Raw genomic sequence first — 22,146 nt, 5'->3', positions numbered from 1 at the left:
GATTCCGCCGTGGCTCCCAAAGTGGTCCCCAAGGAAGGTCTTTGCGAAATGCAACACAAAGCAGTTACTCTAGCGCGTCCAAGAGATTTCTCAGTATCGCTTAAGAGCATACCACGTGTTATGCAGGGGGTCCCTAATTTTAACGCGATAGCATTAAGCCTTAATAAATGGCTTTAGCGTTGGGAGCGAAAAATCCCTGATGAAGCAACCTGGGAGGGCCACCTAGGTCACCTGACCTTGTGGAGTCATCAAAAGCTTACCCACAAGATTGTGCGCGAACTGACCACCGTGGTCAGAGGCATTTAAATTAATGACTGGTCGCGAGAGGCCGCTCGGGAAGAGCAGCCTGGGCCGCAGAAACCCCATCGGTGTCAGCACCTGACATCGCACGGTAGTGACGCATCGCTTAACCGCTGCGCCAGGAGTGGTACATATTCTGCATATATGCGCATTAACCAATTGCTGCTATCACGTCATACTCTTAAGGCGGATCGTAAGCGTTGCCTTAAGTTTTCGTTAAATGTTCAGTTTTGCCCACTGCCTTTTCGCGGGCTTCCAATTCGCGAGCTTCCAATTCCAGAAACGTGGGTACGGCGGAGCGGACTGCGGCGGCCCCAGCGCTGAAGATTCTCAGTGGAACTCTGCAGCCCTGAATTCTGCCGCCTCGCGCAAGCAGCATGCAGAAAAGCCCGTCGTCGTCGAGTGGCGTCCAAGGGAGCGCATTGCCGGTGGATGCGGAAGAGGAGGCGTGAGCAGGTGGTGGAGGGCGCGTCCAGCCGGCTTTTCCCGCTGCTCATCGCCTCCGTCCTGGTAGGCGGAGCAGCCTTCGGGTTCGCCACCAGCGCCCCACACAACCTGTGAATCAGCCGACAGGTCATGTACGTCGGCTTCCCCGGTGAGCGATCATTCGGGGCCATCTAATTTTATCACCAACAGCACTATCGAACGCTTATCACCAGCAGCACTATCAAGTGCTGTTGGCAGCCGCATTATTCAATTTCGTTTATTTGGGTACGTTTACAACCAAATCTAGGGGTACAGGTAAAAGCTGCTTATTCCAATATTGAGTGGACCCTGGCCCCCATTACATATCAAGTGCCATTGGGAGTGACATTATCAAATGCTATTGACAGCGGCAATGTCAAATGTTGTTGGCAGAGCTATTGAATGATGCTATTCGCACTTCTAAATGCTACTGACAGCGACGCCAGAAATGTATGGCATTGAATGCCACGCAAGCAGCCCAAATGTTCCCTCGCTAAGGTGTGGTCAGGCCTTGCAATCACATCACAGCTGTCAGCGATGTAGAATTAACATAAGTAATACAAAAGCACCCAGCTTTTGCAAGGCTTGCAATATACTAACGGTACAATTATCATGCACCTCTCATGGGACTGGCCGGCCCCACATGACGTGCGCCGTCGACATCAGCCGCTAGACGTACCACTGTCTCGTGATTCGATCCGCCAGAAGGACATGGCAAAAAAGCTTGCCGGCACTGTAAGCTGATGCAAAAAAAAAAAAAAGATCCCAAACAATACTTAAATGTTGCCGCCATGTCGACGGCTTTCAAACCAACGCCCCATCCCGTTAACTGTGCGTAGAGTCATTCTATAACCAATTGGATAAGGACATTGGATAAGGAGTGGGGATAGGCAGGGACCTCGCTTTTGTGTTGCATGGGAAGAACAGCTGGGTCCCACAAGCCCCACTGGTGTCAGCATCTGGACTCGGTGGGGTTTTCAAATAAAAAGAAACAGAATTCGGTGCGAGCGGAATTCGAGCCCACTGTGGCGCGAACAGAGAACCTTCGCTAGCCGCTGCATTAGACCACTACGCCTTCGCCGCAGCCTACCACACCGCGTGCTAAGCTGCCAGTCTCTTGCGCTAGACCACCATACTCGCGCTGTGCTTTGGATGTCGTCGTCTTCATCATCTTCCATACGTGCGAAAGTCGGTGCAAAGAAAGCAAGGCGGAAAGTCCAAAAGCCGAAAATTGAATGCGTGGCCGCTTTACTGCCGAAAAAAAAGGCGGCCATCTCGTAAGCATGCTGCAAATCACTCGAAAAGGCGGGACATTTGTACCAATAAATTCTGTGGTGGGCCGGTAGCTCAGCGTCTCGAATTTGTTCATTCGTCAGCAGATCAACTGGGAAGCATTGGTCCAATGTGTTGAGACCACGTGGCTTTGCTTACAGCCGTGCACAGGCATTCACTGGAATAACAAACGTCAGGGTGACGAGGACCTGCACCTCCACCTTTCCTGACTTTTTTTGGCCGTCAGGGGTCCCGTAAGTGCTCTCCTGCACCGCTCAAAATCAAACAGTGTGGCCTGAAAACTTGTGACCAATGATGCATATGTATAGCTTATGCAGTTATTGCAGCTATTTGTGCAAAGTCTCCCACCTCCCATCAATGCCACCGTCCGATCGCAGGGACCAGCTGTGGACGGCAGTGAACGTGCTGGGCGACGCCGTCGTGGCCAGCGGCACTCGGGTGATGTGTCGCAGCAAGGAGCCAGCTGACACGCCTGCCAAAGAGGAGGAAGCAGTCGGCAGCCCCCAGTGGCCCCCCATACACGCCCTCACTTCTTCAGCACTGGAGTCTGATCGCTGTCACGAGACGGCCTTTTATTTTTTTTCCGTTTACTGCTTCACATTTTAACAAGGAACCTATACGCCAGTCAGAAGAATAAACTGGAGCAAATTACGTAGCGTCGTCATAAATTCAAATCAGGGAGTATGGAAAAGGAGAACTTAGAGGCGGATTTTCAAAAGCAAGCCGAGACCGGTAGTTTGCCTTGAGCCTCATCGAAATCAACTGGGTTTCGATGAGCGCCTCTGCCTACACCGCTAACTATACTACAAGCCATATACACTTTATGGTAGTCGGTGGCGATCAAATCATCTGCCTCGGCCGCCGTGACAACAGCAAGCCACACGCCCACACTTATGTTCAGCATGGACACAGGTCATGTGATGGGAAGGTCACCTTGATAACAGAGGATTCTTCGGGGCAACGTAGCGGTCGCCAAGAGGAGGTAAACAGAGGTGGTTTCCCGACGAAGCAAGTTCGCATCGCAACTGCCGCAGAGCAAGGCTAATGGAAGTCAGAGACGGAAGTCAGAAGTCACCTAAACAGTGGACTTGCAGTTGGCCTTATACGTTGATGACGATGACAAATGGGTTTGTAAATAAGGGCTCTCTCGACGGGACACGCATGAGGAAGCCATGATAGGCCTTTTTTTTGGAAAAAAAAATATTTAAACAGCGCGAACAGACAACACACCGCGATCCCAACCATGAAACAAATTTGCCCCCCGTAATAAGACAAAGCACCAGCCGCAGCAGTAGTTGTTTGGGCAGTGCGCGTCCCCGATTACTTCAGTGAAATCTCGACTGTGTAAGCAGCTTGGCTGTCGTCCCCGTAGCATATCGCTGCCCTGTACACACAGGCCACACATTAAAGCCACATCCGAGGACAACGCGTGTCTCGCGGCACAAAACGCCACTTCTACCACCGGGCGAAGCCACAAAAAAAAATCCACTGCTGCTCAAGGTTCCAGATTCTTGACTCTTATCACGCGTTGAACTGTTCACCGTCACCTGCTTACCATGTGCGCTGTAACTGCATGCTGTATGCTAGGCACCTTTGTTGCAACGCAGGGACTGTATTCTCAGGCCATGATCCGCAGGTAGGGACTCTGCTACGCCTGCGCAGCGGCAGCTGCGAGCCTCGGGGCCGTCTGCGCATGCGCACATTGCTCCGCGTGGAAGCGGTTCGCGCCATGCTAAATACCTCGTATCTGAGATCCTTGCTTATTAATGGTGCGAGATAACTACAACAAACTTCACTTCAGTATTCACTTCGTTCAGAATAGCCATAGTCCTATCGAAGGACTATGGTAAAGCATAAATAGCACCGTTGCGATGAATTTTTCTGCGTCGATAACAGAAGCGTCGCCGGCCATATGCTTGACACGATGTGTACAAACGAAAGACGTCGAAGATTTTAATGCTCGCCGCACAGAAAGTTCAATCCCGCTCTCTTTAAATGGCGGAGGCAAACGCTGCATTGCAGACTGAAAATATTGCTCCACCTGATCGACTCCACATGACTCGAAACATAATTCGCCGTTAAAGAAAAAAAAAGTAAGATCGCACGGAAACTAATACACATTACAGCCCAGTACAGTTCAAATCAGTAACTTCATGCTCTTGCGCACTTGTCGCTACGTCTACTTGTTTCTGCGCCAAGCAGCCCGGTCTGACCAACCGCGATTGCAACGACGCCATTCGTCAACAGTTTGCTCTAGCGGAAGTCGAAGCGTGCAACAGAACACACGCAGTGTGCTTCCAACGATGGCGCTGCCAACGTCGGTCCTTAAATGAGAACAGATGCGCTCCGGGGAAGGGGCGCTAGGCATGCAGGAAGTCTCTGAAGAAGTCCAGCGGGTGAAGCACGGAGTCGCCGACCTTCCTCTGTGGGCGCATGCGCGGGTTGCTGCTAGGAACGTGCACCACACAGGCCCGGATGATGGCCAGCGTCAGCAGGCCGCTCAGCGCCAAGCCCAGAACGCTCAGGTACCAGTAGCGCTGTGATGAGACGGTTATATGGGTACTGTGGGTAATGTGCGAAATATTTCCCTGAATCTAAAAGTACGCATTAATCCCCCTACCCCCAACAGCGGCCTCGTGCCTTACTCTTCAAAATAAAGGACATTCCATCAATCAAGATCAAAATCAACATCAACGCATGCCACGCTGTGTTACAGTCGCGTTTAATAAAGGATTGCCACGGAAACATTAAATAACACTGTGCGTTACTACGACCGAATTCGCTGGGTACGTGTTGCATGAGAAAGCATTGGCCGTAAATCGCGCTTGAACATCAGCGACTGCGACGAATATTTTTGTTCCTGTCGCACCATGTGACCAAGGGAACAACGTTAGTTTACGTCCGAGAAATTCTACGACCGGAACGGGTCTCCGGGAACAGAACCCGGAGAACGAAACTATGTAATTAAACCCCTGCATTTCGTTTATCTGCAGTCTGTGCCAACTCGCAACAGTATCGCTTCCGTTAGGACAGAAAACCAGGATAATCGTGCAACTCCGATGATAGTTCACACCTGGCAGCCCACAAAAGCTTCAGACGAAATACCCTACTTTTCATCGCCTAAGACGTGCTGATGAGGTTTCTGTCATTAGCTGTCGTTATCCCTGATCGCGGCAGGCGCATGACAAGGATAATTGGAGATAAGAAATGCTTTTGTCCAGCACTGGACACAATCTGGCTGATGATCATGATCACGATAGGTCCCATTTCGGGTGACACTTTACACGGCCTCGAAGGTCCTTGAAAGAACTGAAACCTGATCATAGTGACTGAAAGGCGGACGGTCACAGCAGTAATAATAAACACCATATACACGCTGGCTTCTACTCTCATTGTGATAGAAGGCGACAGCACAACGCGGCGCAGTACCCACGAGTTGTTGACATTATGCTGCCTGTTAAGAGAAGTATACTGAGACTCTATAAATTGGCTACGCTATTAGTTTTTGCGAAAGATATACATCGTATACACTCGACGGAGGCCCGCGGCTGTGTATGGGCCATTCTACAAAGCCAAAGAACAAAGAATTTGATGAAAAAACTCCGCAAATATCACATACGTTTCATGTGTATATAAATTTACTTGCCGTGCACTCTCCCCACGGAGCTGCCAGCTGCCTGTTGCTATCATTGTTATCTTCCAGCATGCACCGCAGTACAGCGTTCAGATGCCTATACTCGGAGTGGATGGCAACGGCCAACCGCGAAGTGACGCTGACTGGACGCCTAAGAAGAGCATCTCTGCAGCGCTTCTGCTCGAGCTTTTAACTCGTGCCGTATACCGTCGCCGGGCTTTATTTAAAGTTACAGGAATTTTGGAATGCTATATATAGAGCCCGAAGTGACTTCATTTACGAGCGTGGCGAGGATCCTGGCAGCGGCGAAAGTGATAAAGATGAAAAAACTTAAAGGTATCTGCAGCTAGGTGCCGCATACAATGTCTGACTGAGTGTATGGCACAATAAAGTAATTTCTTTCTATGCATAGTCGGAAAATTAAACTTAAAAATGCCGCTCTCGATGCAAGGGCCGTAGCCCACCAAAACCGCGAAAATCTTAGTATAGACGATCAATGCGATTTATGCGACATTAGTGTTCTCCTCAGACGGATAAGCCGCTGCCACTGACGGGTTTAGACCGTAAGAGGGGGGTGACACGCCGTTACCCCGCTTAGTTATCCCTATCCAATCCAGCAGTCGCAATGTATACGCTGCAAGCCGTCTCCACCCCCACGACGAGTCGCCTCTTTTTTTTTCGTCATAGCTCTCCCACTTTCCATCTCCCTTCCCTCCCCTGAAAGTGGAAAGGGGGTTGCCCTCTACTTCCCCGGCCCACCCGTCGCCTTTAGAGGGTGCTGCTCCTACTTTTTCTTCGTCTTCCCTCTAACAGAGGGGAATTTCCCTGCCTCAACTTTGCCACGTGCCCACAAAGGCTTCAGCTGGACGGGCGGACGACTGGATTTGTCCGATTACGGGTTCTAATGCAAACGCATCAAATGCGCGGACCTAAGTCGAGTACATACGGTATATAATACATGCATACCACAATCCCGTTGGTGATGCCCTGGCGGCCAAACACGAGCATGCGCAGCCTGGTCAGCGGCCCCTCCGAGTCGATGAGGCTGCAGCGCTGGAAGACGTCACAGTAGCCGCGCAAGTCGGCGCACGCAGCCCCGGGCTCCATCCGCTTGTGGCAGAGGCCGCGCATGCGATGGAAGCGGCACGCCTCCATGCACTCGCTGCCCTCCACTGCAGCATGTGGGGGAGGGGGAGGGTGAACGGCCAGCGAGCTATTCCACTTTGTCGCTCAGCGAATAAAGATTGTTTCTAAGGTGCTTTGTGAAACGCTGGTAACTGCTACCTTTCTTCCGTCGCACACAAACTTTTGCTAAGCGTCGCAGTTGTTGGCCGGTTTTTTCGTAATGGGGGCTATAATAAGGCCGTAATAATTCCCGCCATCTAGAGATTTAGCGTGCAATGACATTCCACAGCACACGGGCGCCTTTTGCACTTCCATCGAAACGCGGCCGCGGATTCAAACCCGGGTACTTCGGCTAAGCTGTAGCCGAGAGCGCTGACCGCTGAGCCACCGCGGCGGGTCGAAGCAAATAAGACAGTCTAGTTCCCATTATCATCTTATTCCCAGTCTAAATACTCTTTTGGTTTTGAGGATGGAGGCGCTTAACTGGCTCACTTTAGCTCAACCGCGCTTTGGGATGGTGATCGTGTCCACCTACAAAGTGAGGCAGTGATGTGCCGTCTGCTCTCGGTCAGTGGTTCGAAAAGCGACCGCTTGAGGACCCTGCGGTTTCGAGGCTTCCGACGCTGTCACTATCTCCGTCGCTCCTCAGTCGACTGTACGCGCAATAGATGCGGTACTAGTGGGTTTGCCTATATGACTCCGCCTGAACAAAATGCAGCAAGCAAATTTTGGGGGAACATAACGGAACGTAACATTTTTGTTTTTCACCCACCATGGCCAAGTGGTATTCGAACATCATGGCGCTCACCCGGTTCGCGGCAGGCGATGAGGCACATGTCGGTGTCCGTCACTAAGGGACCGGTGAGGAAGCATGGCTCCAGGCCGTACAGTACGCACACCGAGCGCAAGCAGGCGCCTGCCTCGCACAGCTGCGTGCCGTGGTTGCAGAGCGTGCCGTCGGGCTTCGGAGCCGACGGGGGGCACACGCCGCTCTGGCCTCTGAACGGTCCATGTGCAGTCAAGGCTCCACACGGGACAATAGATGCACTTCCCCAGGCGCATCCAGAAATCGTGGCCTATAGAGCAATGACCTCTTCCCAGATTGCGCACATATTTGTTTTAATGGGATAGCAATAGAAGCCCCGTGGGCCAAATACGTCGTCGCTCATAAAATGCGTCCATAGGCTGGAGGGATTAAGTGACGCCATCAGCCCGGAGTATTACCATTGGCTGGAGGCAAGTGAAGTCCCCTGATGGCAATGTTCCAATTGGCTGGAAGTGGTTACCAGACCGGAAGTGACATCAAATCCGGTAAAAGCATCAACAACTTCTAATGCTATCGCATTGTCCACATATAATGGAATTAGGCACCCTTGTGATTTTTTTTTCATTTTCTAACCTGGCATAAACCTAAAGAGTAAGAAACACCCTGAGTTACCTGGGCAAGAGTTTGCCATCGTAAATTTTTAATCGGTAAGCAGAATTTTAAAACGCGTTATCGCTATAGTATGATACGACTTAAAAAAGAACAGCAGTTAACACTGGGCCACGATCCGTGGCGTACTGATTACTCCGCTGTCCAGTCACAAAAGTAAATTAATTCATCTTTTTAGTGTTTTACTTTATTAAACAAGTCATGTATGAAAATTCTAGATCTCATATTTTTTTCTTGTGATCACTTCTTTTTAGGTGACAAGAGGAGTTTTAAAAACGGACTACTTTTTTGTCGTGGAATTCTGTACGCCGGTCCTAAATGTGGGCGGAGCTTCACTGCACACTTCAGTTGTATCCGACTATAGAAACAAAATTAAGGAAGGAGCACGTAACCCGGAACAGCATGCAGGGAGGTGCAACCAACGCACCCTGAATCAAGCCAGCTACTCTACAGCCGCTAAGTCAGAACGTCTTTATTTTCCCATGTATTCGGCACGCACAGTATTCCGAGGCCATGTAGCTGCCACTGGCGGCTCTGCATTTGCACCATCCATTATTTATAAATAGGCTTCCAGGACCTAGCATGGAGTCTGCTAAGGACAAACGAGGTGCGAAGATTTTTCGAATGACAGGAATTGCCCAAGCCACTTTTGCTCTCAGCTGATAGAAATGTTCGACTTTCGCAGCAGTGCTTATATTAAGGCGCCGTCAATAAGGTGCTACAAGAGTAGACGTGCGGGCTAGCTGATAGTTCATACTTGTTTTAAAAAGCGCAAAAGACGCGGACGCAGAGGGGCACCCAAGCGCTGTGTGTGTCCCTTCTGTGTCCGCGCCTTTTGCGCTGTTTAAAACAGGTATGGTGCTGTACATACGCCTACAAGGTCACAGTCTGCTAGTGCGGGATTAGCCCGCATGTTCGCTTGTCGGTTATACTGAAGTCTGCAGGTAAACCAAGATGAACTGTCCAACTCGACAAAAGGCCATGAGTGCTTGGATACGTGTATACCAGGTGCTTTCTCGCGAATAATTTAGCGATACATGTGGTGCCCGAGAAAAGCAGGGCTTCTCAACTGTTCACGTGCAGGAAAACTCCCAGAATTATCGACGCGTCCATCGAAGTCACTAAGTTGCAGTTACGGTAGTACAGCACTCTCCACCCCCCCCCCCCCCCCCGGCAAGCACACGCCTAAGCGCACCTGGATGACATGCCCGTAGAACGCACATACTAGAGCGCCCAGCGACCGACCCCCATGGGGGGTGCTGAGCAAGCCCACGTGGACCACTGACCAGAAAGAGGCATCTTCAAGGATGCCGTTACGCTCAGGCTTACAGGCCGCAGGCGTTTTCCAATACATGTGTCATTGTGACCAGCCTACGGATAACCAACGACTACGTGCAGAATAAGAGCAAACCACGTGTTGACCACGTTTCGACTCCCGTCTGAAGCCGTGCCTCTCGGCGTTCACTTGCTGTATGTAATCTTTCTAATCAAGCAAAGAATGCATAAAATAAAAGCTATCCTCTAAGATGAAAGCCCGGAACGCCCCCTACCTCCTATCCTCGTAGCCGACAGAACCTCCCCAGCTTCGATCCCTGTGGCCAAACCAACTGGTAGCAATGGTGACTCACCACAGCCCCCGTAATGCCGAAGGTAAACGTAGAGCATACCACGATGCCCACAGTGGCGACTTGTGTGGAAAGTGACACCATTGACTCTAGAGTAAATAACCGATATATTTATAGCTGTAAAAAGAAATAAAACTGCCAAAGAAGTGTGCGGGGAGTACGCGCTCAGTGAGGATACGAGCAGTAGCTCTCGTAGAGGCAGTCATCGGCAGGCCGACACAGCACCGACGTGTTGCGGAATGTGCACTCCCGCGTGCAGCAGGCTCCGTTGCTCGGGCTGCGAACATCGCGCACGAAGGCAAAAAGACATTGCGTTATGTTGAGAAGCAATTTTCAGAGAGGCTAGAACAGAGTAAGCAGTTGTTGACTATCTGATAGGTCTCCTATTGGTCCATTGCACTGCCTGTATAGAGCGCGGTAGTTTTGTCGCTGTGATCGGCTGGCGTGTGCCCAAGGACGTGGGACCGAATCCCTGCCGCCGCGGCTGCATTTCGATGGAGGCGAAATGCAAAAATGTCCATGCACTGTGCGATGCCAGTGCACATTCAAGAACCCCAGGTGGCCTAAATTAATCCGGAGCCTTGCATCAGATATGACATCCCCGCAGTGCTACGTGCAACGTGGCGAAGCATTAAAAGAAAAAGACCAGGAAGAGATCTGGCTATTCTCATAATTGTCATCCATGGATTGGATGCGTGTCCCGAGGTTCTTTACACGTCTAAGTCAACGAAGATGTGGATTGAATTCTGCGAGAACCAGAAAAGGAACTGTTCGGAATTAAATTGTGCCAAACAATGCTAATCAACATTTTTACGAAGTTGCCAATAAAAGACTTTGTACTCGATTCAACAATTACATTTTCCAAAACTAGGCAGTTTGGATCATACATCCCAATTCTTTCTTTTAAAACATATCAATGAGGTTTAAGTGTATATCTATCAGGCTTTGTGGGAAATGATGCAAACACTACAGTGTTATCAATAAATGAAGCTGGAAACCTGAGCCAGTAGCCAAGCATCGTTAGTGCCCTTGAATGCAAGCGCAGAAGAATGTCAAAAAGTGTACATCCTGCTAAAATTTCTTGTGGATTGCAGTATCTGTAAATGAAATGAATCAGAACAAAGCAGTCAAACGAAAAAAGGCCTTTCCAAGTTTAACATAAAAAGATAAAATACGAAACCCAAAGTCTCCTAAAACTTCTTTTTCTTGAAGAGTAATGGAGGGAATATATACAGCTTTATACACAGGGGCTGAAGAGACAAACAACAAAACCGAATGTGCACCGTTTTCAAGGCTATTTTTATTATGAACACAAGTAAACAATGAGCAGCTCAGAACATATCCAAATCCTTGTAGGAAACATCCTTCCTGTTGTCAGGACGATTACCGCCAGAAGTTTTCTGGGTGTAATTGGCCGCTGAAAGTGAAGATAGAAAGACATGAGCAAATATGGATTTCACCAAAACTAAGTTATGCACCAGACAAACCTGATGATCAATGGTGACCTATAAACTACAAAATTGTAATAGCTGCAATAAAAAATAGCTAAGTAGAACTGAACTATCAGGGAGGACTGACCACACAAAATCTAGAATAGAACATTACGAACTGTCGGCCATCAAGGCTGGCACAGCATTATTCGAACATTGCGCTGTTACTGACAAATCAAGTGAACCGCATATTTCTGCGAGTTATTTTGCAAACATTGTGTCACAACAAGTATGCAAGAACTAAAACTATGTAACTGAAAATATACACAACCTTAGTAAAAATGACATAGCGCACTAACACGACTTAGCATCAGCTGTTCACTGCCAGCTTGTGTTAGGAGAGGTAACGAGAGAACAGCAGCTTTTCTGAGTAGCAAGTGTAAAGAAAAATGAGCAAAGCAAGAAATTCGTCCCAACCTCACTTTCACACTGTTTGTATTCAATAGACTATCATTTTAGCAAGCCATACACTTTCTCTATTATGGGTAAGGCTCATGTTGGGTGGTAGCTAATTTTCTTTCAGTAACATCCCCACTGCAGCTCTAACCAGCAGGGCAAGCAGGCGGCAGTCAACTTCATAAAATTAAATTAACGGCATGTTTGATTCCATATCCTAGGGAATCGCTTGCCAAACCCACACCAGTTCACACAAGGTGAATTTGGACAAATGCAAGCACATCCAGAATCCCAGTTTCTATTGCAACACTTTAAACAACAGATGCAGAATATCAAAAAACATTCTTGATCAGTAGTGAAAGAGCTATTCCAATTTAATTCAGGTCAAGATAATTTTCTTCCTCACCCATACTGGTCCAAATGGATGGTGAGCCGCCAGCCTGGTGATGGATCAAAGGCTGCCTTCGGGCAAAAGACACCCGCAATTTGATTCCTGACACGGTGGCACCGTTCATCTGCAATAACAGAAGCACGAATAACTTCTGAATGCCCACACATTCAAATCCTCAATTGCTTGATACAAATTTGAATACGAGAAATGTTCAGATCCACTACTGGCACTTCACAGTACAACAGAATACAGGTTAAGTCCCTAAAACTGTCACTAATAGCTAAGGTATCTCAACCATACAGCTTTTGCAAGTTAAATTCACAGCCATGAGAAAAAAGATGTACATTCACTCACCTCGCCAACAGCCTTTTTAGCAGATTCGCTCTTCTCAAATGTCACAAATCCGAAGCTGGACAACAAACAAATTCCATCGTCACAATACTATAACTGCCTAGACATGAGCATCAGTTTATTGTAGACATATGCACAGAAACCTATGCAATTGTTGCAGTAGGCACCGAATTATTGGCTTTACACTGCATTACCATATATAGTACTGCTAAATTTTCTACTAAACCTCAGGGCAAGAAGTCGCAGTTCCAAAACACAGAGACAGCACATGGAAGGTCCTGTCTGTACAGTATTTGTAACTGCATTTTCAAAGCCAACGTTGCCATAGACGGTAACAATTAGTAGGGAAGGCAATACAAATCTTACAATATACAATGTAACAAAATGAACGTTTTTATATTGCAAGACCTCAGAGGGGCGACATATGAAGCCAGAAACACAAGGCGAAAGAATGAGTTTGTCATGCATCACTGGACGAAAATACAGTTTATGAAGCATGTTTAGACACAAGTTTTACAGCGAGATGCTGATGAATGATCTTAAATTAGCACTACAGTTACAACAGGCAAAGACAAAGCAAGCAGTTATCTGTACCAGATCAAATGGAGTAATCGGTCAGCGTTAGAGTTCCATGCTGCAGCAGCGTATGCTCATCTTAAATAATAGGTGTTTCATACAATGCTAGATTTAAAGGGCCACAGAAAGGGGTGTATGAGCTTGGCTTTAAAATGCTTGCACTATGTAGAATACAGGCCACAGAGTGCTCATGCCGCGTGCGAGACCACAGAAGCAAGCAGGAAATTTACAATACATTTCTAAAAATTCCCGCTGCCGCACCTCGCGGCCACGCGCAGTGCTGGGCTTTCGCGCGAAACCTGACATATGACTTCATGCCATGCAAGTGACGTCAGCAGCTGGGGGGTTATCATTAGTTCAACGTGCCAAATTCTTTCAAACGTCGAGCAGCTACCACAGCCGCGGCCGCTAAGTGCACGCCTGCAGCCGGTGGAGGAAGGGGAGGAGCACCGATGTTGCGAGTTGCGAAATTTAAGAGGAGAGGAAAACTTGTAAAGCAGCGTCCTATAACATCCCAGACATACCGAAACTTTATTGAGAACCCCTTTCTGGGGCCCTTTAAAGGGCAGAAGAGCTAGAGTGAATAAGTAGTACCAGGTTAAATTGAACTATATGAAGACCCAATAATTTGTGGGAAGGAACAGGTAAGAAGGAATTGTTAGGATAACATGTGAGCAAGGTCACTTCGCCCTTTTTAACATTTCATCTGATCAGCTAATATTGTGCCAATTATATAAATAGTTTAGGCCTCCAATTTGCATCAGTATCAGTATCTATACCCCAAAAGATAATGCAGGCATCATAAATAGAGGAATATCAATTAAAATTAGGAAAGGTAGTTGGTAATGTAAATGAGCAAAAACAGTGTGCCTGCCGAAAACAAGGACCATGTATTCTTAAAGTAACCAAAACAAATATACTCACTTTTTGTCAAGCTTCATGGAGATATCCAAGAGGGCCCCAAAGGGTTCAAAGGCTCCCCGCAAAAGGGCCTCACTCACACCAGCCCCATGTACATAGAGAGTATTCTTCTGCATTGGTTTCTCAGGACCAGAGTCCCTCGATGCTTCCAAGTGTTTCGGGTTATCTTCATCCAAGTTTCCTCCACTCACAAAACTTTCATACAAAGACTTCACAGCTGGTCGTGAAGTTGAGGCTGTTGATACCTGTGCCACAAGTAAGCACGCTTTACTTAAGAGCCTCTCTCACACCCAAGAAATTGGTAAAAAAAATGCAATGAAACTACATTTGTATCATACTAAATATTTTTTAAGTAGTGAGCATTCTTAGCATGCATGCAATAAAAGAGAACCACTGACAAATGCCATGAGTTGTAGTGCTGAAATGTTTTTGCAATGAATAAAGTGAGCTTCGCTTGCTTTGCACCAGCAATACAAAGCACAATTGTAAGCTATATTGAACTTGATTTTACTAGAGACATGATTTATAACTGGCATCTCTCTGTCCGACACACACACATGCAAGAGCACATACATGCATGCAAAAGAAGACATGTTTTTTTTTAAAAGGAAGAAAAGCATAGAGGGGTGCTTTTTCTTCACTACACAGATAAATTAATTAGGTTATTGTTAGGCATACAAGGCCGTTTGCGAGAAAGGAGAAAAGACAACACGACACCAGTGAGAACCAAACCCATGGCATCATATCATGAGTGGCACACACTGACAACTGAGCTACAATGGTGGATATTTTGCCTTCTACTTTTCTAGGCAGTCATATGACTGCGGAGCCTAGTCTTGAATGCTGTCCTTAGTCCCACACCCAAAGACAGCATCATGCATGGCACGTTTGTACATCAATCAGACAAGTGCCAAGTGGAACGTGTTCAGAGCAGAAATACAAAATTGTGCCACCTATGAAAGACTATAAGATCCAGGACCCCAGCTATGCAGTGTGTAGACAGGAATAAGGGAGGTTATGCATATGTAAATTCACTTGGAGGAACCTTTTCATGTGTGACTGCTCTATAACGGGCATTGAAATTGGCTAGCACGTTGACTACAGGTAATTTGCCTGCATGATTATGTATGCTCATGCTACTTCCATGTAGACAACAGGCTAGCTAGAAAATGTACAGCTGTGACCAACCTTCGTGCGGTTTCTAACATGTCCAACCTAGCGTCAATTAAGGCCGCTAATCATCAGCTCTTTTGTACCATTCAATACAGCACTTGAATGAATGCATTTTAGAATCACGCTGGTCTTCTCACTGAACATAAAAGATTATAAGCCTCTTGAAAAAGTTTTCTGTGCCAGCAAAACTTTGTGCCTTCTTATGGTCCTTCATGGTGCCTGAAGTGCTTAATCCTGTCAAGGTACACGTCACTGGATAAGCAGTGCGTGCCATCACACAATGTGAAGCAACATTACACACAACCAAGATCCCACAGAAATGAAAACTGCACCTGTACTGTTCTCCTCTACATAAAGTTAAGTTTGCCACCTTGGCAAACAGCGGTACTAGAAGGTCACTAGTGCCCTAGGCAGCTATGCCAAATATTTCCAGGCCACATTTCCTTTCCATGCTTGACCACAGTCCAGGATAGAAACTCGCTACAGCAAGCAACAAGGAGCATGAGGAACTTGCAGTAGCCTCCGAGTCGTCTTTGGGGTGTTTGGCTGCACTGGGTTGGCAGCCAGTGCCTCCAGGGCGGTCATTCAGGCTACGCTTGCGTTCATATCCTGTAGGCCGCTTGAAACTACGCTGCTCTTTGTTTTCAACTTTGATGGCACTGATAGCCTGCAATCAAACAAGATAAATTAAGAAGTATTCCCGCTACATTCAGTAGGGCCAAAAGAAGAAACAAAGAAGAAATTCACTGTGACACAATGCTGAGCTGTTGAAATGCATGCCCTCTGTGCAGCTTACCAGCAGTATAAAGAGATTAACTACTGAGCGCAAATGTTGGCTTTTGCCACAGCAAAGAGTTTTTCCATGTACAAATCGTTATGCTTCAGGCATATTACAAGCATTATGCTATCAACTGAATGCAAGTTAGAAAAAATCTGCAAAGAATACCAACCAAAAACTTTTTTGGTCACCTATCTTAAAACACAATGCAAAAAATTCGTACAGAACAGCGTTGCTGACTTTTGCAGTCAAGGGCCCCGTTAATATAAAAGTGCCAAATATTCGCCAGAAAGCAACAGAAAATAGTTATTTTTGTGCATTTGGTCACAAAAGCAGTAATTTTCATGCTAAAACTGTGCAATGTTGAGTGAAATTTGTGCGCGATCTTTAAAGTTTTACATCTTCCCACCTTGTGTTGTGACCTTTAAAGGCATAATAAATGAAGAATGATTAATGCAATTTAGTGTGCCAAGGCTGCCAGATGGACAAGCTTTATCTTGAGTGTGTTTGAAGCAGAACAATTATAATGAAACACTGCACATTTGTTGTGTTCAAAAGAAACTGAAGACGAACTCTTCACTCCGCAATCCTATTTACATTCAAGACCACTCTTAACAACTTTACAAATGAACAGAAATAATAACACAGCATGTATTCATATATTTTTTGGAGTTCTACATTATACCTCATTCTGATAAAACAGCAAAAGCACATTGCTGCAAAATACAGTTAGTAAATGAAAGCAACTCTTGGCTTTGACAGCAATGATTCTTGTCGGCAAGTTTCAAACCAAGAAAAATTGAATTTTTTATGCACAGGCTTCAGTTATCAACAAATATGCGTGTACACTATTCAGTTTGTTCTCCCACGCTTTACAACTTGGGCATCATACTGCCAGTAGCCACAGTACCTCATGGCCCATGTGGCCGTCTCACCCATTAGTGGTCTCACAGTTATAGCTTTGCCTTAGGCAAACACCTGCACGTACATACCCCAGATTTCAGTAACTTCTTGGCAACTTCTTTAGGATCTGGTTTAGGCTCCGACACTAAACATGTAAAAGGAATAAAACAGATAAGTTAGATACATGGTCAACAGCAAGGACTGCACCCCTAGCAGAAAAAAATGATGAGATTTTAAGCTCTGGAATATGTGTCGTTGATGCTCACCTTGCTCCTGACCTGGAATGAAGAGGAGGTGCAAAAGAAAATGTGAGAAGATTGTTGCCATTGAAACAGAAGGTTAAAAAAGATTTCCCAAATTGTAAATGCATGACAACCATTGTAGCAGGAAGAAAGCTGGCAAATTATGACACGCCGCACAAAACTGACAGCTATGATCAGCCAATCATTTCACTCGCTAAGCTGACATGATGAAAGCTGCAATATCACAAATTCAAATGAGAAGGCTATGCTGGTTATTGGGCTGCACTTTATGCTCTTTCATTCTGCAAATGCATTCAACTAAAAAATACAATGCAAGCAGACCTTTCCGCAGTATGCTCTGGACTGGGGCTGGTTCCGGTTTAGGTGTTTTATTCTGCTGAAGCGCTTGTTTCTGCAAACCCAGAGAAAGCATAAGTACTTGGCCCAAAAACCCCATGCAGGAAGGAGATGTGAAATCACGCATGACAAGTGTCATTTGTAGGGGTGCGCAAATATTAAGAAATTTCTAATAGTAAATTGAATATCCACCTATTCAATTAAATCAAGTAATGCATGTTAAAAACCATTCGAAACAAATTGAATATGTTCTCAAGTGTTCAAATAACTGACATGAAGTTTGAATATGGCATGCCATAGTTTTAATCAAGGTCTATTGAAAAAACAGGGCCCACTCCAACCTTGCATAGCATGCTGCCGCAATAGGTCAGCGTAGGATGGGGGGGTTCAGAGCTGCAACGTAGTCCTTTGAAATCGCGGTGCCAATAATGCTCATTGATGGCCTCCAGGATAGGGCGATGCAGTAGGACTCGGGCAGCTTAAACCAAGCCTGCTTTGATGCCTATGCTCATAAGCAGCACTGGATTCGATTTTAAGCACAGAACAACACAGGAAGTTGACAGGACGGAGCGTCAACTTCGTTCCTTCCTCAACTAGCCTCAAGAAGTGTCAACTAGCCTGCAACTGCAAAAACGTCACCATAAGCAGCTCGCAACCCTCTCATTACTAAGTTCTGGCACTAGATTATTCGGTGTCGTGATCAGTACCAAAAAAAAAATTTCCTACTCTTATAACATAACAGTGATAAAGCAAATAGCAGAAAATCATTTTCTGTTCGCCTGATTGGTACTGCACGGATAGCGCTGAGTCCGTCCCCACACATATCCATCCTTGTCTTTGTATGCTGCCAGAACCAACAAATATCATCATTTGTTATTTACTGATACTGTTAACCATCATTTGAGGGTCATTACAGGGAGGCAGCACAATGCAACACATGCAAGAGTCCAATAACATGTAATTTACACTGGTGTAAACCTATCGGTAATGTGCGCTTGACAGCTTCTGATGATTATGGATTTTTATGGCCCAAGGGCATCTATGGCCAAAGAGCGCCATGGCACAAGGTATTTTTCTTCTACTCAAGGTGGGGTCAAAGACCCATTTTCCAACCATTTCACCCCTGATTAGATGAGCACCAGGCAGGGGGAAAACCTGTACCCATTGTATCGCCGGTGGGTACCCGGCGGCACTGGGGATAGAGCCCCGCACCTCCCGCATGCGAGGCGGATGCTCAACCACTAGGCCACCGCTGCGGTGCTTGACAGCTTTTCAAAAACTGGCAAAATTTGAAACAATAAAAAACTATGCAAAGTATATTGCCTGCAAGGCATTCATATGTCCATAACAGAGCTAGAACAGACCATTGTGTAGAACATCAGAGAACACTTATAACAGAACAGGCACCTGTCTACATTTACTGTACTGCTACCCCAAGTGATATGAGCATTGCGCATTTTCACAGCTAAAACTGACTCCATACACAGCACAGTGGCTGGCAGTTTGTTGTGCTAATCCACATTTCCTAATTTTTTACTTCGAACATTATAAGAAAATGGCAGCCCACTCTTCTTGCCAGTAACATGCACAAATGTTACAATAAAGCATGCCTACACCTCCATCATCCACATTTCTTAATTTTTAACTTCCAATCTTCTAAGAAAATGGTAGCCCACTCTTCTTGTTAGTGACATACACAAACATCTAGTTGGTATAATCTATTTCCATGTCCCATTTTTTTTTGCACCAACGGTGCAAGGAATGAAGGGCCCAGCTTAATCTGATATGCGTGGTAGTCAACTGCTGTCACTCAAGAACAAATTTCAGTTACACAGAAAACTGAACTTCGGCAATTTTATTAATACAGACTAAGAAAGACTACAAACAAATATTGGAAGACTCTTATGCTTTGCCTTTAGACTGAAACGCAGCAGCGTGTCGCAGCGCAGCAAGGGGGTCCACACGGAACGCCATTGAAAGCACCTTTGAAAGCATTTTTCATTTCTTTTAATCATCAATTATTCAATCGATTACACGCTAAATTTTCTTAATTACCATCATCAAGCATTCACTTTTTCATTTTGAGCATTTGACACCTCTGAACACACTTTTTATTTTTAATTATTCAATTGAACAATTACAATGATTTCATTAAATCGTAATCGCCTATAACACACCAATCAATCATCAATCACTAGAACTACAAATCACTATGACACGATTTTTAAACCGCTAGCGGCGCCCATTTCGCTGTGGGCTGCAGTTCGACCTTGAACATCCTTGCTGCGCCGCGCCCCCGAGCAGGTGTCTCCGCCGGGGCCACACAGGCGCGGAGCGTCTGCTGCCTGACCACGTGATCTAGCCGAGCAGACGCGGCTTGGCGTCGTGCGTTCCGCACACTGGATAGGCAGTGCGCCCACCCTGCCACCCTGGCATGTGGCAGTTAATGGTTGATCGCGAGAGTTTGGTCGCCCAATGAACGCAGCAGCCTATATCGCTCCAGTGCCGCCTGTCTGCCGCAACGTTGTCAGCGCTAATGCATGCAGCCTACATCTCTCTCTCACCACCGCCACATACCTCAAAGCGCGAGTGAGGCGTCCATTGACCCGGGGAGCCAATTTTGCGCCCTTCCTTTGCTCAAAATCATCGGCGTCTAGAACGCTGTCAACGCCAACGCCAATGAACACAATGAACGCCGACAGCTTTCGCTTTGTATATTCTGGATTATCTGAGCTAATCCCCTTTTTTTTTTACACAACTCCCGATTACTTCGTCCCGACACGCGTTGCTCACTAGTGCTAAGCCGACAGCTTTTCGACTGCTGTCGCACTAACGCTGTCGCGCTGTGTACGCTGTCGCGTAATAACGGAGCTAGAATTGACCGTTCAAGAACATGAGAGAACACGTCGAACTGAACGGGCATCCGTCTACACTGACTGCGTTGCTACCACAATCGAAATGAGTGATGCGCCTTTTCACAGCTAAAATAATCCATACAGCAGCACAGCGGCTGGCGGTTCACTGTTTTGCATGATTTTTCAATTTGAACTAATATTTGCAGGTTTGCACGAGTAGCGGATACACGCCAAAATATTCGATTCGTTTGGTTTATGGGGGTTTGACGTCCCAAAATGACTCCGGCTATGAGGGACGCCGCAGTGAAGGGCTCCGGAAATTTCGACCACCTATGGTTCTTCAGCGTGCACTAGCTAACATCGCACAGTACACGGGCCTCTCGTATTCGACTCGGTTTTTAGCGGCAGTAAAGCTACACTGTTAGTATTCGATTATGCTTTGAAAAACTACTATTCGCAACACACAAAATTGACCTTCTGATCAACCAGCAGAGCACAACGAACCAACGAACGCGCGACGTCCAGAAAGTTTCACGTGAAATGAACTCACCACGAGCCTTAGTTGCTGGTATTTCTTCTGCAGCATTTTCTCTTCTTCAGTTAACTCGGACGGGAAGTTCAGATAGACCATTTCAGTTTCTTTTGCAAGCTGCACGCAAGCTACACGCAATGTATAGGACCGTACACCAGCCGCAGCAGCGCCCAAACGTTCCAAACGCTGGCGTCCAGACTGACCCTTTTATTTGACCGGCAGTCAGGAGAATTGGATGCTTGTCTCTGATTGGCTACAATACAGCACGTGACCATATACCGCGAAAGAAATCATTTTCTCGCGACATCCTCCAGGAATAACAGTCGGTTGAAATTGAAAATTGGTTTTAGGAAAGGAAACGGCGCAGTGAAGTGCGAACTCCAAGGGCGTACGCGCTCAGCGTCGGCGCCCTTGGCGTACGCCAAAACCGGCCTGCGCATGCGCACTGCAGGAGACGCCGGTGAGCCTCGGTGAGGCGCCGATATCTGTCCGTGCTAGATATCGGCGTCAGAGCACGGGCGCTCGCGTACGCGTCGCAAAAGGGCTCCGGTTTATAGCAATAGGAAGATCGCGGGGCTCTCGGTGGCCCTTTTCTTCATAGCTTGAAGTTCTTTCCGGTTCCCCGAACTTTTCTTCGCGGTTTAAGTTGTCCTTTCATCGCCCCCCAGCCCCTTCTTTCCACGGCTTGAAATTTTCTTGGAGTTGGCGCATAACTGTCTCAAAAGGCGCTCCGGAAATTCGTGTCGCTCGTGATGGAACCTTAGGGGTGTCGGGTCGGTAGTACACGCCGTCTCGGGCGACGCGACACGCGCGACGGCTCTAGTGAGGCGCGACTCGCGAGGCCTATGTCGGCTCCACGTGTCGAGTTAACTTTTGATTGAAAAATAAACATTGTACACAACCACGACACTTTTCGGGCGCTTCTGCCGTGTTGCCGCGGCCACAAAATGATGATGCAGCGTTGTTTTGCGACGAAAATTGAAAATTGGTTTTTGGGGAAAGGAAATGACAGTATCTGTCTCGCATCTTGGCGGACGCCTGAACCGCGCCGTAAGCGAAGAGATAGAGGGAGTGAAAAAAGAGGTGCCGCTGTGGAGGGCTCCGGAATAATTTGACCACCTGGGGATCTCTAACGGGCACTGACAACGCACAGCACACGGGCGCCTTAGCGTTTCCATCGAAACGCTGCCGCCGCGGTCCAGTTCGAACCCGGGTACCCCGGATCTAGACGAACGCCTAACCACTGAGCCACTGCGGCGGGTGTTTCTGAGTGGTTTGAGCAGAGGATCAAGAAGTACAGCCCA

At 47.0% G+C, this 22,146-nt stretch overlaps 2 protein-coding genes across 2 annotated transcripts in view; both read right to left on the bottom strand.

Moving 5' to 3' along the window:
• Positions 1–22,146, bottom strand: part of LOC144111009 (phospholipid-transporting ATPase ABCA3-like) — a 103,635-nt gene that overhangs the window by 68,648 nt on the left and 12,841 nt on the right. The window contains exons 11-14 of the mRNA XM_077644092.1: positions 10,056–10,154; positions 7,626–7,816; positions 6,659–6,864; positions 4,476–4,595 (exon numbers count right to left, since the gene is read on the bottom strand). Coding sequence (XP_077500218.1) covers positions 4,476–4,595; positions 6,659–6,864; positions 7,626–7,816; positions 10,056–10,154 — 616 coding nt within the window. The remainder of the gene's footprint in view (positions 1–4,475; positions 4,596–6,658; positions 6,865–7,625; positions 7,817–10,055; positions 10,155–22,146) is intronic.
• On the bottom strand, positions 11,162–21,218 carry LOC144110787 (negative elongation factor E-like). Its single transcript, XM_077643881.1, has 9 exons — positions 20,861–21,218; positions 17,411–17,510; positions 17,123–17,134; positions 16,946–17,001; positions 15,690–15,842; positions 14,006–14,247; positions 12,509–12,563; positions 12,170–12,278; positions 11,162–11,294 (listed from the first exon to the last, which is right to left on the bottom strand). The coding sequence occupies exons 1-9, from the start codon at positions 20,939–20,941 to the stop codon at positions 11,209–11,211; spliced, it is 894 nt and encodes a 297-aa protein (XP_077500007.1). The 5' UTR covers positions 20,942–21,218; the 3' UTR covers positions 11,162–11,208.

This window comes from Amblyomma americanum, chromosome 11 (assembly GCF_052857255.1).
Source record: "Amblyomma americanum isolate KBUSLIRL-KWMA chromosome 11, ASM5285725v1, whole genome shotgun sequence".
NCBI lineage: Eukaryota > Metazoa > Arthropoda > Arachnida > Ixodida > Ixodidae > Amblyomma > Amblyomma americanum.
Note: the sequence above shows the minus strand (reverse complement) of the source record. Positions and strands in the feature narration are given on the sequence as shown.